Source organism: Ruditapes philippinarum, unplaced genomic scaffold (genome assembly GCF_026571515.1).
Source record: "Ruditapes philippinarum isolate M1 unplaced genomic scaffold, ASM2657151v2 ctg1618_1_1_1_1, whole genome shotgun sequence".
NCBI classification, from domain to species: domain Eukaryota; kingdom Metazoa; phylum Mollusca; class Bivalvia; order Venerida; family Veneridae; genus Ruditapes; species Ruditapes philippinarum.
In genome coordinates, this window is record NW_026857783.1 from 103,849 (window position 1) to 122,226 (window position 18,378).

The following is an 18,378-nucleotide window of genomic DNA, read 5'->3' on the forward strand; positions in this document are numbered from 1 at the left end:
CGCATTCTTGTTAGTTTCTATAAATGTGATAGTCTTATGTGATGTGTGACACGAAAAAAAGTCAAGATATTTGTATTTGATAAAGGAAGCAATTAAATCAAGTTATGTTTTAAATCATATAATTATAATACTTTTTTCGTAATCTTACGTATGTTATTAATCTTATAATGCAATATAAACTACCTTGAAATTTCTGGCAAAATGAAAAAATAAAACACTTACATCTTTTTAAACATGTATTTCTTTTTTCAAAGCATATTTACATATAACAAACATACAATAAAACTATAAAAAATGTCATTTAATATGTATCATAAAAGGGTGGTTGCTATACTTTTCCGTATAGTAATTTATCAAGTATGCTTCTGTATTAATTCGATATGGTGAAAAGATTACATAATTTAGTTTCGATAAAAGTGCGAATACTTGGAAGGTTTGTAATAGAAAAATTAAACGTATCTTTAAAGAAATAGAGTCCTACGGAAAAACCCCTTTTATTTTAATATGGGTTTTAAAACTGTTTTATTTTCCCTTTTAAAAAATTTAAATTTTTCTGAAGTAAATAAAAATTTTTTATCTAAAGATAAAACTCAAAAATAGGGTTTTTCACCCTTAACAAAAAAAAATAAGACAAATTTTTGTGAATTAAACTTGACAATGTTTTTAAAAAAAAGACCGTTTTCCTAACTTAAAAATTATGCAAACCTTAAAAGAAAAATAACACAAAAAAGAAAAAAATAGTGAATTTGAAAAAAAAATTGGAAAAAAGGAAAAATTCCCGAATTTGAAAAAGTTTCCATTTTCCCCTAAATTTAAAACCTTTAGTATTTTTAAAAAAATGGGGGCAAAACAAATAAATTGGAAAAATACAGTGGAAACTTAAATTTCAGAAATAAATTTATTATTACCCTTTAAACTTAATTTTGATGCGCGCTTTTTATTAGACACTTTAATTGTGGTAATGAAATATCCAAAAATAAAATGTTAAACTCTTTAAAACTGGCAAATTCTCTACAGGGGCGAGGTGAACAATTTCTGAGTTGACCAGTTTAAATATCAACTATACCTTATACATATGTATACATTTAATTAGACAGTCTGTGTCGCAGCGTTTTAGGAAACTCAAAATGTGAAACATTTTATTCAGGCCCATACAAAGAGAGTTATAAAACATATAAACAAGGGGGCCATGATGGCCCTAGATCACTCACCTGACCCATTGAACTCGTCCAAACAATTACCTAGACAAGCATTCTGACCAAGTTTCATAACAGTTGAGTCAAAAATGTGACCACTAGAGTGTTAACTAGGATTATCCATATCTGTGTTGCCTAGTTTTTTACCCAGGTGACCTATATTCGAACTTGACCTAGAAATCATCAAAACAAACTTTCAGACCAATTTACAGGATATTGGGATCAAAACAGTAGCCACTTGAGTGTTAACAAGATTTTTCTATTTTTAGCTCCAGAGCCCTAGTTTTTCATCCGAGATGACCAATGTTCGAACTCTTCCTTGCAATTACCTAGACAAGCAACCTGACCAAGTTTAATGACACTCGAGTCAAAAATCTGACCGCTAGAGTGTTTACAAGGTTTGTCTATTTTTAGCCCTGGTGACCTAGTTTTTCATCCGAGATGACCAATGTTCGAAATCATCCGTACTATCACTTAGACAAGCATCCTGGCCAAGTTTGATGTTGATTGAGGCACAAATGTGACCGCTAAAGTGTTAACAATGTTTTTTTTTCTATTTTTAGCTCTGGTGACCTAGCTTTTCATCCTAGATGATCCATGTTGAAATCATTTGAGCTATCAACAAGATAAGCATCCTGAGTAAGTTTGATGATGACTGAGGCAAAAATGTGACCGCTAGATTGTTAACAAGGTTTTTAGTCTTTTAGCTCCGGTGACCTAGTTTTTCTAGACAGCAAGCTGACAAAGTTTGATGATGATTGATGCAAAAATGTGACCGCTTGAGTGTTAACAAAGTTTTTCTATTTTTAGCTCCTGTGGTCTAGTTTTTCATCCGAGATGACCCTCGTTCTTGCTCATTCAAGCTATCACCTAGACGCACTCCTGTGACCTAGTTTTTCATCCGAGATAACCCATGTTCGAACTCATTCGAGCTGTCAACTAGATAAGCATCTTGAGCAAGTTTGATGATTATTGACGCAAAAATGACCGCCCGGGTTTTAGCAAGGTTTTTCTAGTTTTAGCTCCGGTGACCTTGTTTTTCATCCGAGATGACCCTCGTTCGTACTCATTCGAGCTATCAACTAAATAAGCATCCTGAGTAAGTTTTATGATGATTGAGACAAAAATGTGACCGCTAGAGTGTTAACAAACAAGTGTGGACGGACGACGGACAGACGACCCTAAAAGCTCACCCTGAGCAAGCTCAGGTGAGCTTAAAAACTATTTAACCAATACTTAAGGTATAACAAAAGTTATTGTGATTGAACAGAAATGAAAGAGTGGTTATGAAGAAGATACTAAGTATTTCCAATGTTGTTAATCAAAATTTGCCAACATATTTAAAGTTTGTACTTCAACCATAACTGATATCGAATGTATACATGTATATAGGCCTATACGAAATATAACTGGAAAACAGCCAAATTCTGATACTCTTTGAAAACGGCGTCACTACTGACTATCATTTTCATTACCTTTTTGATAGTTCTTTAGTTTTTGCCATAAATGATTTGTACTTCTATCAAGATACATAACATACATGCTGGTTTTCTTAAAATTTATAATTGATGTTTTAAGAAGACGAATTGGTTGAAAAGGGTATCCGAAATACCATGATATATCCGTCACTCGTAACATAATAAAATATGCATTTCATTTCAATTCTTCAGTTAAAATTTATTAGTTGTACAGTTCAGTCAAATAATGAGTCATTTTTAAATCAATATTACTATTAATGGCATGTTCATGTCTGCTAATCGGTCAAGTTTGTTTGATATTTTGTCCTTAACTTTTCGCACCATGTAGGGTACCTTATCTATGTTATATTCTTAAGGGAACATTCGACCGAAGTAAGTAGATTTTTACACTTAGGAATTTTATGAATAGTAACTAAAGAATTTCTTAAAAAAAACTTATGGAAATCTAATGAATATTTTAAGGAAAACCTTAAAAAGTAAGAGAATGTTTTCCCTAAGGAGCTGATCTACTGATTTCTTACATCCAGCGTGGCGTTGTTTACAAGCTGATTTTCTATCAGATCAGATCTATTGACACAGACCATTTAACAAACACGACTGTTTTGTGTGTTATTCAGACTATAGCTATACCTTAAATATAGTTTAAATGTTTTCGTAGAAACACCTGGTTTAACAGCTTGCCTTTTCCTTCTTTTTTTTCCTTTTCCAAATGTATATATAAATGCAAGGTCATAACCACTGATTTATAATCGAACAGTTGTAATATTTGTAAAGTGTATTGTATTATAAAAAGAATAGGAAAGGTGAGCATTCTTGAAAATGAATATGCTTTTTAAAAGATTTTAAACTGGATTTAATGTTTTATCTTTAAATGCCAAGTTTGACAGATATTAAATTGAAAAGTATCGTATTTCGACTCTTGTTCATTATTATTTTTCTTTTGCTAAATTGAACGTGTAATATCATATTATTAATATTTTAAAATTAGATGGCTACAGAAGCAGGAACACCCAGTTATCAGGATAAAGAACTACGGCAGGTAATGTGCAATTCTTCTCAATTTTCTCGTAAATTTAAGAATAATGTTGTTTTATTTCGAAGTTCTAGAAATAAGTTAAAAAAGCGATTAAAGTTTAAATATAAAAGAGTCAAGAATCACAAAAGGAATCATAACTCTTGTAAAATTGCCTGTTGAACTATAGACATTATGATCATATGATCAAAAGTTAAAAAACTGTATTCAGTTATAACTCGAGAGCAATGTTTGTCGTACAGTACTATTTAGAAAATACAATACAAATTAAATTTCATCTAATTATAAGAAGTTAAAAATGACGTTGGACAAAACAATATGAAAGGGTTTCAAACTATGATAATATCATATGAATATAAGGCACATACAAAATTTATCCATGTAATGTTGATAACATTCTGACCTCAGGTTGCCTGATTTCGTTACGTGCCAACATTCGTTGTCCATTCTTCCGAGGAAGCTGCAATAAAAACACTTCATACACAACACAAAAGTCTTGACGAATGCAAATGTTATGTCATCATTTCCATTTCACAACATTAACTTGTTTATTCTTTTGTTCATTTTGTAAATCAAGTTTCGTTTCGTTCAAAGCCTTGATAATGGCCGTGTTGTCATTACGGTATTTCAGGTAAAATATCTGGAAATTGTTATTCCGACATATGCTTGAATATATTATGTATTTGATCGGTTAAAGTCGTTTTTTATAAAAAAAAAACTTTGTTGCTTGGAATATAAATGAAAACCTAATAAATTAAATATCGTCAAAATTTTGATTGTTAATTTTTAATTACTTTGCAGAAAAAAGTTTTGGGGGGTCACAGACTTATGACTGAAGCAATATTCCAAAATCAGAAAAACGATCAATTGAAATAAGTTTTTTTATCTGGCAGTAACAAGGAAAGGGTTAAAACTCTAATTTTAGGACAAAAGGAAAGTACGAGTTATACCATAAATAATTCATTGTACAACTTAATTTGCATCTCTTTTGAATTTGGAGGTTTGTTCTGGACATCCATCGTGTGCTTGTATATATTCTGTTTCGTAATTATTTCATTCACCTTTTGTTTTGCAACATCTATTGATGTAACGCAATTTAAAATGAGCGCTCTTATTTTCAGAATGAGAGGGTAGAGAAAGGACAGAACAGGTTCTTGCGTCACAGAAACTTCATTTTTCAACGAATCGACATCGCGTTAGTTCTTGCTAATTGCTATCAGATAAGAACCATTGTCTCAGAACCCAACAAACATGAATATTACAAGATACCATTGGGGTTTGCGATAGGCTCAATATGTTCACAGATTTTGTTTACGATACTGATGGTCATTACTTGGCAATCAGATAAAAGGTCAATCGACTCTCAAGGCAATATAAAAAAGGCTGAAAGTTTGATAGGCAAGGTCTCGCAATTCATTGCCATGCTTTTAGTTCTATTTATTGTCATTTCAAACATTGTTGTTGTAGAATTTGGGGCTATGACCAGCAATAATAAAGGAAATAAAACTGACTCAAGTTGAGATCTTACTTTTTGCAAAAAATAGTATCGTTGTTGTGGAGATGATTTTAATCAGAATGAAATGAAAATGTACTGACAAGAGGGATAAAAAGATATAAGATAGCAAAAAAAAATCAAATTATGAACTTGAACTTTTTTTAAGACATTTATAATATTTTTCTGAGAAATAGTGGTTGAAATAGTGTTAAAGATTTTTCTACTCAGCAGGCTCATTACATTATATCATCAGTTCCCGAATTTTGCAATATTTACCCCCCTTGCACAAGCGACAGCCATTTTGGGGTCAATATTTGATTAAATATTATTGACAAAATATGAAGAAAAATAACCAAACACACAACTGATTTAGGTGAACTGTGAAATTCTTTTATATGAAGGCAAATATTATTATACTAGCACCTATATATAAAATATTTTTATCAATTTGCATGAGGATAATAAAATTATGAGATTTTAATTTTTTTTAGGCATAAATATATCATGAATGACCTTCAAAATGGCGGTCAGTGGAGGTAATAATTACTATGTGAAAAGCATCTATAATTAATAAGTAGTTATTCTGGATGTATACGTCATGTATATAAATGTGTTTAAAATGATAATTCACCAATGTAGCATAACTGTTAATCTAAAATAAAAGATAAAATTATTGTCCGTTTTGATTCTTTTTAGTTGACATTTTGGATTCGTTCGATTCATTATGACAAATTAAGACGAAAATAATTCAAACATTTGAAAACATTTGTTTTACTTTGTAAGCACATGCATACCGTTAAACCTAATGCATTTGTATTAAGCTTTTTTTATTAAATGAATCTTCGGATTTATTTGGAAAGTATGGAATCAATATAAATGTCCGTCCAGGTTGAAAATAAAGACATACTTATTATCATTTTATTGACAAGTTATGTTTATATTGTTCCGGTTTCAAAAATCTGGAGAAAAACATATTTCATCACAAAACACCTGAAACTTTTGTAAAAGATATTGTTTCCTCATGTTCAACTAAATTTACCCCGCTCCACCCTACCTTCATGTGCGGTGTCCAAGTGGGTGTATGTTGTCCCGTTTTAGTCAATTATCGCTGAGAGGCGGTTGTGCTCCATGAACATGTTTTTCCTTTGTTGACCTCCGCTCTTATGTTTTAACAATCTCTTTTTCAGTCAGACAGTTTATCTCAACATGAAAATTGTCTTTCTTTAATTCTAAAGCAGAACAGCAGTTTCACTTCATAGATATCATTTTAAATTTGACATAAACCTTACGACAAATCAAGCACACAGATAAATCCTCATCAATCATTTCAACGCGGAGATTTCTGTATGGTCTTAATCTTTTCATTTTGAATTATGGGTGAATAAGTATATTACAATTAGAATGTCTCCATAAAATATTTGTTAACAAAAGAACACATGTCAATGTTTGTGGTTAAATCTATTGTTATTCAAATAAAAGGGTCAGAGTAGGGATCTATCAATTAAATGGTCAGTTTTATTTTAGTTTCTTTTATTAAGAGATAAATAAACTGAAAGTACATATCTGAAGTTTTTAGTCAAGAACCTAAACCCGTGTTCATTAAAAAAATCTTGATCATATGATTTTATTTTTATTGCCTTATTGAGATAAACGTGACCGTATTATGGAACATAAACAAAATGTAACAAAACAAAGCTGACTTGCAAAGAAACGACCTTTTTCTGGGTTAAAATTAAGGAAAAACAATACAAATACATCATTAGATAGATCAAAATAAGGATAAATGTCAGGATCAAGATCTATAATTGTATAAACTGTTAATGCGACATTAAGTCAATCTAAATAGCATCACTATAATGGCATTACTCAAATTTATGGGATTACTGCCATCTAAATGTAAATGGTAGGGGAATAACTGCCATCTAAGTGTACACGTCAAAGTAAAAATAACTTACGATTTTGCCATGCTTAAATCCTATAGTCTAGTTCAAATCGATAACCCACGTGATTTACAGATATTTCTATAAATATCATTTGCAATGTATCGATAACGTTCAATTGATAAAAAGAGTAGGACAGTTTTTTTTTATATTTCTGACAATTGTTATATTTCATCCTAAACAATTGTTTCTCATTATTGGTCAATGGCCATTATAATAGTCAATATTTTTGAAATATACCTATTGACAATTTAGTTCAACTCGACAACGAAAAGTAAACATACTGTCACTTGAAATACCCATATTTTGTAAGGTAATAATTCTAATTTTATTCTAAAATTTCATAAACATATCATTTCAAGCCCACGATGGTATCTAGCTTATATTAAATACTTAATATAATGATGAGGATAAATAATAGAAAATATTTGAGTTTCTTTAAACTAATCCTTATCTTGATCAGGCCTTAACTCTTTGTGAGCACGAGGCCTGGTTAATCATGTGCAAACACAAACACAAATTAAATAAAATTAAAAAAAGAAAACTTTATACAAACAATCTATTTACAGACATAGTGTCGCTGTTTCTCGACTGACCTTCTGTTTGATTACAAAATACTGAACCCTTAAATGTGCATTGAAATAACTGACAAAAGAAAACACTTCCTGCCAAGACATTCGATAAAAAGTTGTAGTCCTAAAGCATTTCTTAATCAAGTAAACCTTACAAGAAATAAAAAATACCTGGCGACGGTGTACAGGTTTTATAGTGCTTTTTTTCTGTGAATTTTGGTATTAAAAAGATTTTTAACGCCAGGTATATTCTGCTCAACAACTTTATTTCAAACCGCAACAAAATTGTTTCTTTGAGGGAAAAAAAGTAAAATATTTAGTTCGAAGAAGATAATCATTCTAAATATACCAAATCATCAGAATAACGCCATTTGCTTGTTTCAACGAAAATAACATTTGAGCCGCGTCATGACAAAACCAACATAGTGTGTTTGCGACCAGCATGGATCCAGACCAGCCTGCGCATCCGCGCAGTCTGATCAGGATCCATGCTGTTCGCTATCATTTTCTACTTGTAAAAGGGTTAATAAGCGAACAGCATGGATTCTGATGGGATCCATGCTGGTCACAACGCACTATGTTTGTTTTGTCGTGACGCGGCTCATTTATTTATGGATTGTATGCAATGTAAAAACTGATTAATTATTAGATAGTAAATTGTTACTTTGTTGCACATTAGACATTGAACATGTTCAAATGAATTATTTTCAAGCAGACGATTTAATCATGATTAAGAACAAATTTGCGATTTTATTAAGGAAAGTGCTCAAGTATCGAATAAATATGCTGTTTCAAAGTCCGTATATGGTCATAAAACGAATAAATGATTTACCGAATCGGATGCAATTTCCTTGAAATGTTTATCAATCAATCAATCAATATTTTTTATTTCCCTTAAGATATGCAATATAGATACATGACAACATGAGGTAAATAGAAAAATAAGAATAAATCGCGGCACTTATCAAATCAAATATCCACATGAAAGCAAATGCGGAAAAATAATTTATAATGACTAGTAAATTTAAATAATGTCATTATCAAAAACAATGAAAAATAAAGATAAATCTTACATAAGAAGGGGGAAAAAGAAAATGAAAAAGACAATATATCTAGGGGCCAATAATTAATTACCTGTAAAGTTAAATGGAGGCCACGTTTAACTGAGCGGCAAATCACACAGTGATTGAACTAAAAATGCAAGCTATGAGTACATCTATTACCCAGGAGGATGTTTGTCATATTTGTTTCGTAGCTTAATGTTTTACAACTAATTACAGTCTGGTTAGCATATTTAAAAAGTAATAAGAGTGGAGCTAAGAGGGCGGTGACATGTTTTTCTTCAAATACATACTTGGCGGTGTCAACACAGGCCAAAAATGATGTACGAAGTGACCTTCCTTCATCAATAAGCTTAAAAAGGACCATATGACCTTTTTAGTTTTGGATCACGGTAAATCTTGAACTTACTGATTTACTACGCTGCATTACTTAAAAAGTTCATAATACCACTTTTATTTTTTAAATGGTAGACCAGCTTAAACAAGTGTTGTGTGGGGCGTATACATTTATCTCAATTTTCATTTAAACATATTTGAGGTTAAGTTTTTTTACTAAGTTTATTAACATTTTGTTTTCTTACCAATTTTAAAACGTATAAATCCACATGCAATTTAACAATAAAAGTTACTTAGGCCTCATTCAAACCCTTTTGAAAATATCATTTTCTAAACCCTTAGCCTACCTTTAGTTAGCTCTGCTTTTAAACCGGAACAGTACATTAAAATTGTAAGGGATTTCAGGGATTAAAACATAAAATTTGAGTTGCCGAAATAATGGATTCTTCTCAGACTGTACGGATATGCTAGCAAGCCTAGCTCTATCCTGGTATCAAACGCAATGTATTCAGCAAATACTTATTCAGTTCAAACTAATCAGATTTAATGATCAATAACGGTTTATTTGCTTTTTTGAAAATATGTATAAACATCTGGCTTAATACAAATGAACTATGTTATTTCTTCTAAGCTTTACAACTTATGTTTATATACAGATAAATTGTAATATGCATTTTGATTTAAATACAGTGTTAATAGGAAATGAACACCGAGGGTTCTATAAAATGTTTGTCATTAATAGACTTCCGTAGTCTTTCATTTTGACAATTTTATCTATACATTCTAAATTTATTCACTTTTATTGTAGATAAAGCTCCTACAAGTAAAAGCTGGTGATTAGCATTAAAGGGAAAGGTTTAATAAAGACCAAATGAACGACGATGTTTGCAATTTCCGAACCCCATGTTCTGGTCGTCATAAGTCACTGCGTAATTTTTCAAGTATTTTTACAGTATTAATCTGATTTTTAAAGGATTACATAATTTAGTTTTGATAAAAGTGCGAATACTTGGAAGGTTTTTAATAGAAAATTATATTAAACGTAACTTTGAAGAGTCTTATATTTTGCAAAAACCCTAGTTTGCTTTGTTTCGTCCTTACAATATCTAATATGGGTTTTACTCTGTTTTATTTCTTTTAAATTTAGTGTTTTCTAAATGAGTAAATATAACGACGATAAAACACAAAAATAGGTTGAGACGGTTAACAAAAACAATATAGACAATTCTGTGAATTAGCTTGACAATGTTTTAAAATAGACCTGTTTCCTAGAGTTACAAATGATGCAAACCTTCCTAGAAAATAACACAAAAAGAACAGAATATGTGAATTTGAAAGAATTGAACAAGGAAAATTCTGATAGAAATGTTTCCATTTCATAGTTTAAAACCTCAGTATTCAGTGAGGCAAAACGCATGTAGATCTTGATTTTCAAAAATAGATTTATATACTTTATCTCATTGATGTGCGCTTCTTACTAAATACTTTAACAGTTGTAATGAAATATCCAAAAATAAAATGTTAAACTCTTTAAAACTGGCAAATTCTTTACAGGGGCGAGGTGAACAATTTCTGAGTTGACCAGTTTATATCTTAACTATACCTTATACATTTATATACATCGGTGTCGCTGCGTTTTAGGAAACTTTTTATTCAGTTCAAACAAAGAGAGTTATTAGAACATATAAAGAAAACTATTTAACCAATACTAAAGGTGCTAAAATAGTTATTTTGATTGAAAAGAAATGAAAGATTTGCGATCAAGAAGATATTTAGTATTTCCTATGTTGTTAATCAAAATTTACCAACATAATTAAAGTTTGTACTTCAACCATAACTGATATCAAATCTATCAAATTTTGATACTCATTAAAAACGGCCTCCATGACTATCATTTTCATGACCTTTGTGACAGTCCTTTAGTTTTTGCCATAAATGTCTTAATGATGCGTATTTTCATCAAGATTCAGTACCTACATTCTCATTTTCTTTAATTTATACTTGATGATTTAAGAAGACGAGTTGGTTAAAAAGGATATCCGAAATACAATAATATATCCGACACTAATAACATATGCATATCATTTTAATTCTTTAAATTAAAATTTATCGATAGTAACAGTTCAATTATAAGAAGGCATTTTTAAGGTCAGTTTCAATTCTGATAAGCATGTTTTCTTTGTTGTTGATGTTCATATAAATCAAACATAAATTTCTAAACGAACAATATTGTTATAAATCCGCCCCTGATATGTAATGATCTTTATTCATAAATGGCAATAGACTCTATTCTAAACGCACAATATTGTTATGAATCCGCCCCTGATATGTAATAATCTATTTTCAAAACTGACAATAGACTCTATTCTAAACGAACAATATTGTTATAAATCCGCCCCTGATATGTAATGATCTTTATTCATAAATGGCAATAGACTCTATTCTAAACGAACAATATTGTTATGAATCCGCCCCTGATATGTAATAATCTATTTTCAAAACTGACACTTGACTCTATTCTAAACGAACAATATTGTTATAAATCCGCCCCTGATGTGTAATGATCTATATTCATAAATTGCACTAGACTCTATTCTAAATGAACAATATTGTGAAGAATATTTATATTGACCGCAATTTTTTTTCAGATTAATGCACAGTCGCTAGTCATTAACGCTAGTCGGTCAAGTTTGTTTGATATTTTGTCCTTAACTTTTCGCACCATATGGGTTACCTTATCTTTATTATATTTTCAAGGGAAAATTCAGCCGAAGTTAAGGAACTTTTACACTTAGGAATTTTATGAATAGAAACTAATGAAATGCTTAAAAACTTATGGAAATCTAAAAAATAAGAGAATGTTTTCCCAAAAGAGCTGATATACTGATTTCTTGCATCAAGCGTGGTGTTGTTTACAAGCTTATTTCCTATCAGATTTAAAGTACGTTATGATATAACTCATGCATTCAGATTATGGTGTATTATTCCGTCTATAAATATACCTTAAATATATAGTTTACATGTTTTCGTAGAAACACTTGGTTCAACTGCTTGCTTTTTCCTTCTTCTTTTTTTTCCTTTTCCAGTATATATAAATGCAAGGTCATAATCACTGATATATAATCGAACATTTGTAATATTTGTAAAGTGTATTGCATTAGAAAAAGAATAGGAAAGGTAAGCATTATTGAAAATGAATATGCATTTTAAAAGAATTTACACTGTTCTTTAAATGCCAAGTATGACAAATATTAAAAAGAGAAGTATCGTATTTCGACGCTTGTTCATTTAATTATTTTTCTTTTGCTAACTTGAACGTGTAATATCATTTATTAATATTTTAAAATTAGATGCCTATAGAAGCAGGAACAACAAGTAATCAGGAAAAAGAACTACGACAGGTAATGTGCAATTCTTCTCAATTTTCTCGTAAATTTCAGAATGATTTTTTTTTCGGATTTCTAGAAATAAGTTAAAAAAATGATTAAAGTTTAAATATAAAAAGAGACAAGAATCACAAAAAGAATCATAACTCTTTTAGCATTGCCTGTTGAACTATAGACACTATGATCATATGATCAAAAGTTAAAAATTAGTCTTCAGTTTTAACTTGAGAGCAATGTTTGACGTACAGTACTAGTTTGTTTGTTTCATTTTACACCTTTTCCCAACAGTATTTCAGTCATATAGGCGGGTAGTTTCCTAACCATCGTTCCCCGAGAGTTACACCAGTTATACTAGACTACCTTCCTCCGCAAATACAACAATACAAATTAAATTTCATCTTATTATAAGAAGTTAAAATGACGTTGGACAAAACAATATGAAAGGGTTACAAATTATTATACTATCATATGAATATAAGGCACATACAATTATATCCATGTAATGTTGATAACATTCTGACCGTTGCCTTATTTCATTACGTGCCAACATTCGTTGTCTAAATATATCCATTCTGCTGAGTAAGCTGCAATAAAAACACTTCAAACACAACACAAAAGTCTTGACAAACGCCAATGTTATGTCATCATTTCCATTTCATAACATTTACTTGTTTGTTCTTTTGTTCATTTCAAGTTTCGTTTCGTTCAAAGCCTTGATAATGGCCGTGTTGTCATAACGGTATTTCAGGTAAAATATCTGGAAAATTGTTATTCCGACCTATGCTTGAATATATTCTTAAAGTCGTTTCTTATAAAAAAAAATGTTGCTTGGAAAATAAATGAAAACCTACTGAATTAAATATCGTCAATCATGTGCTGATTGTTAATTTCAATTACTATTGCAGAAAGAAGTTATGGAATCACAGCACATTATGACTGAAGCCAGTATTCCCAAATCAGAACACGATCAATTGAAGGTAAGTTTTCATCTGGCTAGATAGACAATGTAAGGCATTAAACATATTTGTAAAAGACAGAAGGAAAGTACGAATTATACCATAAATAATTCATTGTACAACTTTATTTGCATCTCTTTTGAATTTTGAAGGTTTTTTCTGGACATCCATAGTGTGCTTGTATATATTTTGTATCGTAATTGTTTCATTCGCGTTTGTTTTGCAACATCTATTGACGTAACGCAGATTAAAATGTGCACTCTTATTTTCAGAATGAAAGGATAGAGAAAGGACAGAACAGGTTCTTGCGTCACAGAAACTTCATTTTTCAACGGATTGACATCGCTTTAGTTCTTGCCAATTGCTATCAGATAAGAACCATTATCTCAGAACCAAACAAACATGAATATTACAAGATACCATTGGGGTTTGCGATAGCTTCAATATGTTTACAGATTTTGTTTACGATACTGATGGTCATATCTTGGCAAGCAGATAAAAAGTCAATAGACTCTCAAGGCAATATAAAAAAGGCTGAAAGTTTGATAGGCAAGGTCTCGCAATTCATTGCCATGCTTTTAGTTCTATTTATTGTCATTTCAAACATTGTTGTTGTAGAATTTGGGGCTATGACCAGCAATAGTAAAGGAAATGGAACTGACTTAAGTTGAGATCTTACTTTTTGCATAAAAGATTATCGTTAATATTGTGGAGTTGTTTTTAATCAGAATGTAATAAAAATGTACTGAAAAAAGGAAAAAAAGGAAAAATAAATCATGAACTTGACCAAATAATTTTTTTTAAGATTTTTATTATAATTTTCTGAGAAATAGTGGTTGAAATAGTGTTAAAGATGTTTCTACGGACGGAGTACAAACTATGTTGGGTTATTTTTACATTTAAAAATCGTGTTAATGTATAAATACACAGAATATATTGTGTAATGGTCACCATATTATATTTCATGTAGCGCACAAGAGGCATAATATGAAAGTATGGTCATTTCATATTTTAGACAGAAACTCGGCAAAAATGTTGTCATATAATGTTTTTGTAATAACATTATGTATTTTTAGATGTGTAAGTGTGGACATGCGATGAATTTTATGTGACTCTTTGCCTATTTAGTATACCCTAAATCATTGTTCATATATTGTATACTTGTATATGATAGCATTTTTGCTCTGCTTTGTATTATGAAATAATACTGCAAATTTTATTATGAATATTCAAATGCTTATTACTTGCAACACTCAGCAGGCTCATTACGTTGAATCATCAGTTCTCGACCTTTACAATATTTGTCCCCTTTGCCAAAAGTGGCAGCCAATTTGGGGGTCAATATTTGATAAAATATAATTGAAAAAAAATAATGAAGAAAAAAAGAGAAACAGGTGAACTGTGAAATTCTTTTAAACGCATGAAGGCAAATATTAATATTATTATAGTACCAGTATGTAAAAGATTTTTATCAGTTTACATTGTCCGTAACATTTTAGCTTAGGCATATAACATATGAGGAATGTCCCTCAAAATGGCGACCAGAGGAGATAATGATTGCTATGTGGAAAGCATCTATAATAATGATTGATGGTAAATTTATAAATTAACTCAAAGCAGTTTGTTCCATACCAATTTATATTATTTTAAAGATCATATATCCTGGTTGCATATTGCACATAATTATATAAACTGTATTCATACAAACGAATATAATTCAAATGTCACATAACTGTTTTTCTAAAATAAAAGATAAAATTATTTTTGTTTTTGGTTCTTTTTATTTGACCGTTTGGATTTGTTCGCAATTCATTAAAACAATTTTAAAAATAAAATAAAAAACATTTTTTTTTAATTTGTAAGCACAGGTATACCATTTTGTTAAAATTGTAATCTATAATCTAAATGCATATGTATTAAGCAGTACTGTCAAACGAACCTTCGAATTAATTCGGAAACTATGGAATCAATATACCGGTAAATGCCTGTCTAGGCTGAAAATATAGAAAAACTTCATCTTATGCCTATATTGTTCCAGCTTCAAAATCTGGAGAAAATATGTATTTCATCAAGAATAATCTGAAACTTTTGTAAACGATATCGTTTCCTCGTGTTCAACTATATTTACGCCGCCCTATCCAACCTTCCTGTGCGGTGTCCCACTGGGTAAGGCCAATAAACGCTAACAGGCGGTTGCGCTCCATGAACAGTACGTGCTGTTCCCTTTGTTGACCTCTGCTCTTATGTTTAAATAATATTTTTTTCCATATACATGTAGACAGTTTACCTCACCATGAAAATTGTGTTTCACACGAAAGTCCATTCTATGGTGGCTGATTTGGTACACTTTGCGCGTTGCGTTGTCAATAGCAACAACGCAACCTATATCGTTATCGCCTTTTTTTGTCTTGTCGCTAGCGAAACGCGCATTACGGCGCGTTGTCGCACTGTCGTCCTGTCTCCTGTCGTAAGCGAAGCACGCAAACGGCACGTTGTCGTGCGGTGCGTTGTCGCAATGTCGCCCTGTTGCTTGGCTTATATATACACAAATAGCCAAGCCTAGCGCCACTTTGAAATCGCGACAACACGCCGCACGACAAAGCGCCGTTTTGCGTGCTTCGTTACCAACAGGGCTACAAGACGACAGTGCAACAACGTGCCGTTTGGTGCTTTGTTGTGCTGTCGCTAGCGACAACATAAGGCACAAAAGTGTTCCAAATCAGCCACCATACCTTTCACTTCTGAGATGACCTTAGTTACCACAGATAAATTTATTTCAATGCAAAGATCCATGCATGACCTTAATATTTTCAATTTGAATTATCAAATTAGTGAATTATATTTAGAATTTCACTACAAAATATTTCTTAAATGTTTGTGGTCAAACCTATTGTTTTTCAAATAAAAAGGTCAATTTTATTTTGTTTTCCTTTATTAACAGATAATTAAACTGACGGTCATCAAAGTATATATCTAAAGTTTATAGTCAAGATCTAAACCCCGTGTTTACCAAGAAAAAAATCTTGATCCAATGATTATAATTTTATTGCATTATTGAGATAAACTTGACCGTATTAGACTAAAAAAAGGAAACAAAAAAAAAGCCGACTTGCAAAGAAACGACCGTTTTTGTGGGATAAAATTAAGGAAAAACAATACAAATACAGCATTAGATAGATCAAAATAAGGAAAAACGTCAGGATCAAGTTCTATATTAGTATCAACTGTTAATGTGACATTAAGCCAATCTAAGTGTAAATGGTGGGTGTACAGATCAGTCAAAATAACTTATAATTTTGCCATGCCTTAAATTCTATTCCATAAACCACGTGATTTACAGATATTTCTATAAATATCATGTGCAATGTATCGTTAACGTTCACTTGATCAAAAGAGTAGGACAGTTTTTTATATTTTTAACAATTGTTATAATTTATCCTAAACAATTCTATATATTGGTCAATGACCTTTATAATAGTCAATATTTTTTAAATATATGTGTTGCCCATTCAGTTCAACTCGACAAAGAAAAATGAACATACTGTCACTTGAAATGTACATATTTTGTAAGGTAATAATTCAAATTTTATTCTAAAATTTCAAAAACATATCATTTTAAGTCCACTTTTGTATCTAGCTTATAATTACTGATAAATATAATAATGCGGAAAAATAATGGAGAACATTTGAGTTTTTCATTCGATAAAAAAGTTGTAGTCCTAAAACATTTCATAATTAACTAAACATTACAAGAAATAAAAAAAATACCTGGCGACGGTGAAAAGGTTTTATAACTGTTTTTTTCTGTGGATTTTGCAAAACTGAAAAGATTTTTAACGTCAGGTATATTCTGCTCAACAACTTTATTTCAAACCGCAACAAAATTGTTTCTTTGAAAAAAAAAGAGTAAAAAATTTAGTTCGAAGAAATAAATCATTCTAAATATACCGAATCACCAGAATAACGCCATTTGCTATTTCAACGAAAATAACATTTATTAATGGATTGTATGCAATGTAAAACTGATTAATTATCAGATAGTAAATTGTTGCTTTGCTGCACATTAGACCTTGAACATGTTCAAATGAAGTATTTTCAAGCAGACGATTTAATCATGATTAAGAACAAATTTGCATTTTCTAGTGCAATTTTTCTATTTTAAGGAAAGTGATTAAGTATCGAATTAATATCCTGTTTCACAGTCCGTATATGGTCATAAAACAAAAATAAATGATTTACCGTATTAGATGAAATTTCCTTGAAAGGTTTATCAATCAATCAATCAATCAATATTTTTATTTCTCTTAAGACATGCAATAGACATACATGACAACATGAGGTAACTATAAAAATAGGAATAAATCGAGGCACTTATCAAATCATATATCCACATGAAAGCAAATTCGGAACAATAATTAATAATGTCTGGTAAATTTTAATAATGTCATTATCAAGAACAATAAAAATTAATCTTGCATAAGAAGGAGGAAAAAGAAAATGAAAAATAATATATATATATAGGGGCCAATGATAAATTACCTTTAAGTTAAATGTAGGCCATGGTTAACTGAGCGACAAATATCAAATCACACATCGATTGAACTCCATATGCACGATATGAGTACATTTCATACCGAACAGAACAGAACTTTTATTTCTTTGATTTGCAAATAGTACATCATCATATCGACATATATAATTTCAGAGTAACAAATACATTTCAGTGCGAGCAATCAATGCAATAATATTAAAGAATATTACACAGGAGGATGTTTGTCATATTTGTTTCGTAGCTTAATGTTTTACCACTGATTACAGTTTTGCTAACATCTTTAAACACACATAAAACAATTTCAGTGTTGTGAAAACAACTTCTAATTTACCAATGACTCGTGTAAAGTATTGAAGTGTTTAATTTAATTTTA

General features: G+C 30.6%; 1 protein-coding gene across 1 annotated transcript; it reads left to right on the plus strand.

The window, feature by feature from the left end:
- Positions 1–3,355: 3,355 nt before the first annotated feature.
- LOC132751011 (uncharacterized) lies at positions 3,356–15,228 on the plus strand. Its single transcript, XM_060741106.1, has 4 exons — positions 3,356–3,477; positions 3,663–3,713; positions 13,403–13,474; positions 13,726–15,228. The coding sequence occupies exons 2-4, from the start codon at positions 3,663–3,665 to the stop codon at positions 14,122–14,124; spliced, it is 522 nt and encodes a 173-aa protein (XP_060597089.1). The 5' UTR covers positions 3,356–3,477; the 3' UTR covers positions 14,125–15,228.
- Positions 15,229–18,378: the final 3,150 nt, after the last annotated feature.

What these genes read in the sequence shown, in the direction of transcription:
- LOC132751011 (XM_060741106.1), top strand. Translation starts at nt 3,663, where the DNA reads ATGGCTACAGAAGCAGGAACACCCAGTTATCAGGATAAAGAACTACGG. An exon ending in AGGATAAAGAACTACGGCAG is followed by an intron (nt 3,714 to 13,402) that starts GTAATGTGCAAT and finishes TTACTATTGCAG; the next exon opens with AAAGAAGTTATGGAATCACA. An exon ending in CAGAACACGATCAATTGAAG is followed by an intron (nt 13,475 to 13,725) that starts GTAAGTTTTCAT and finishes TCTTATTTTCAG; the next exon opens with AATGAAAGGATAGAGAAAGG.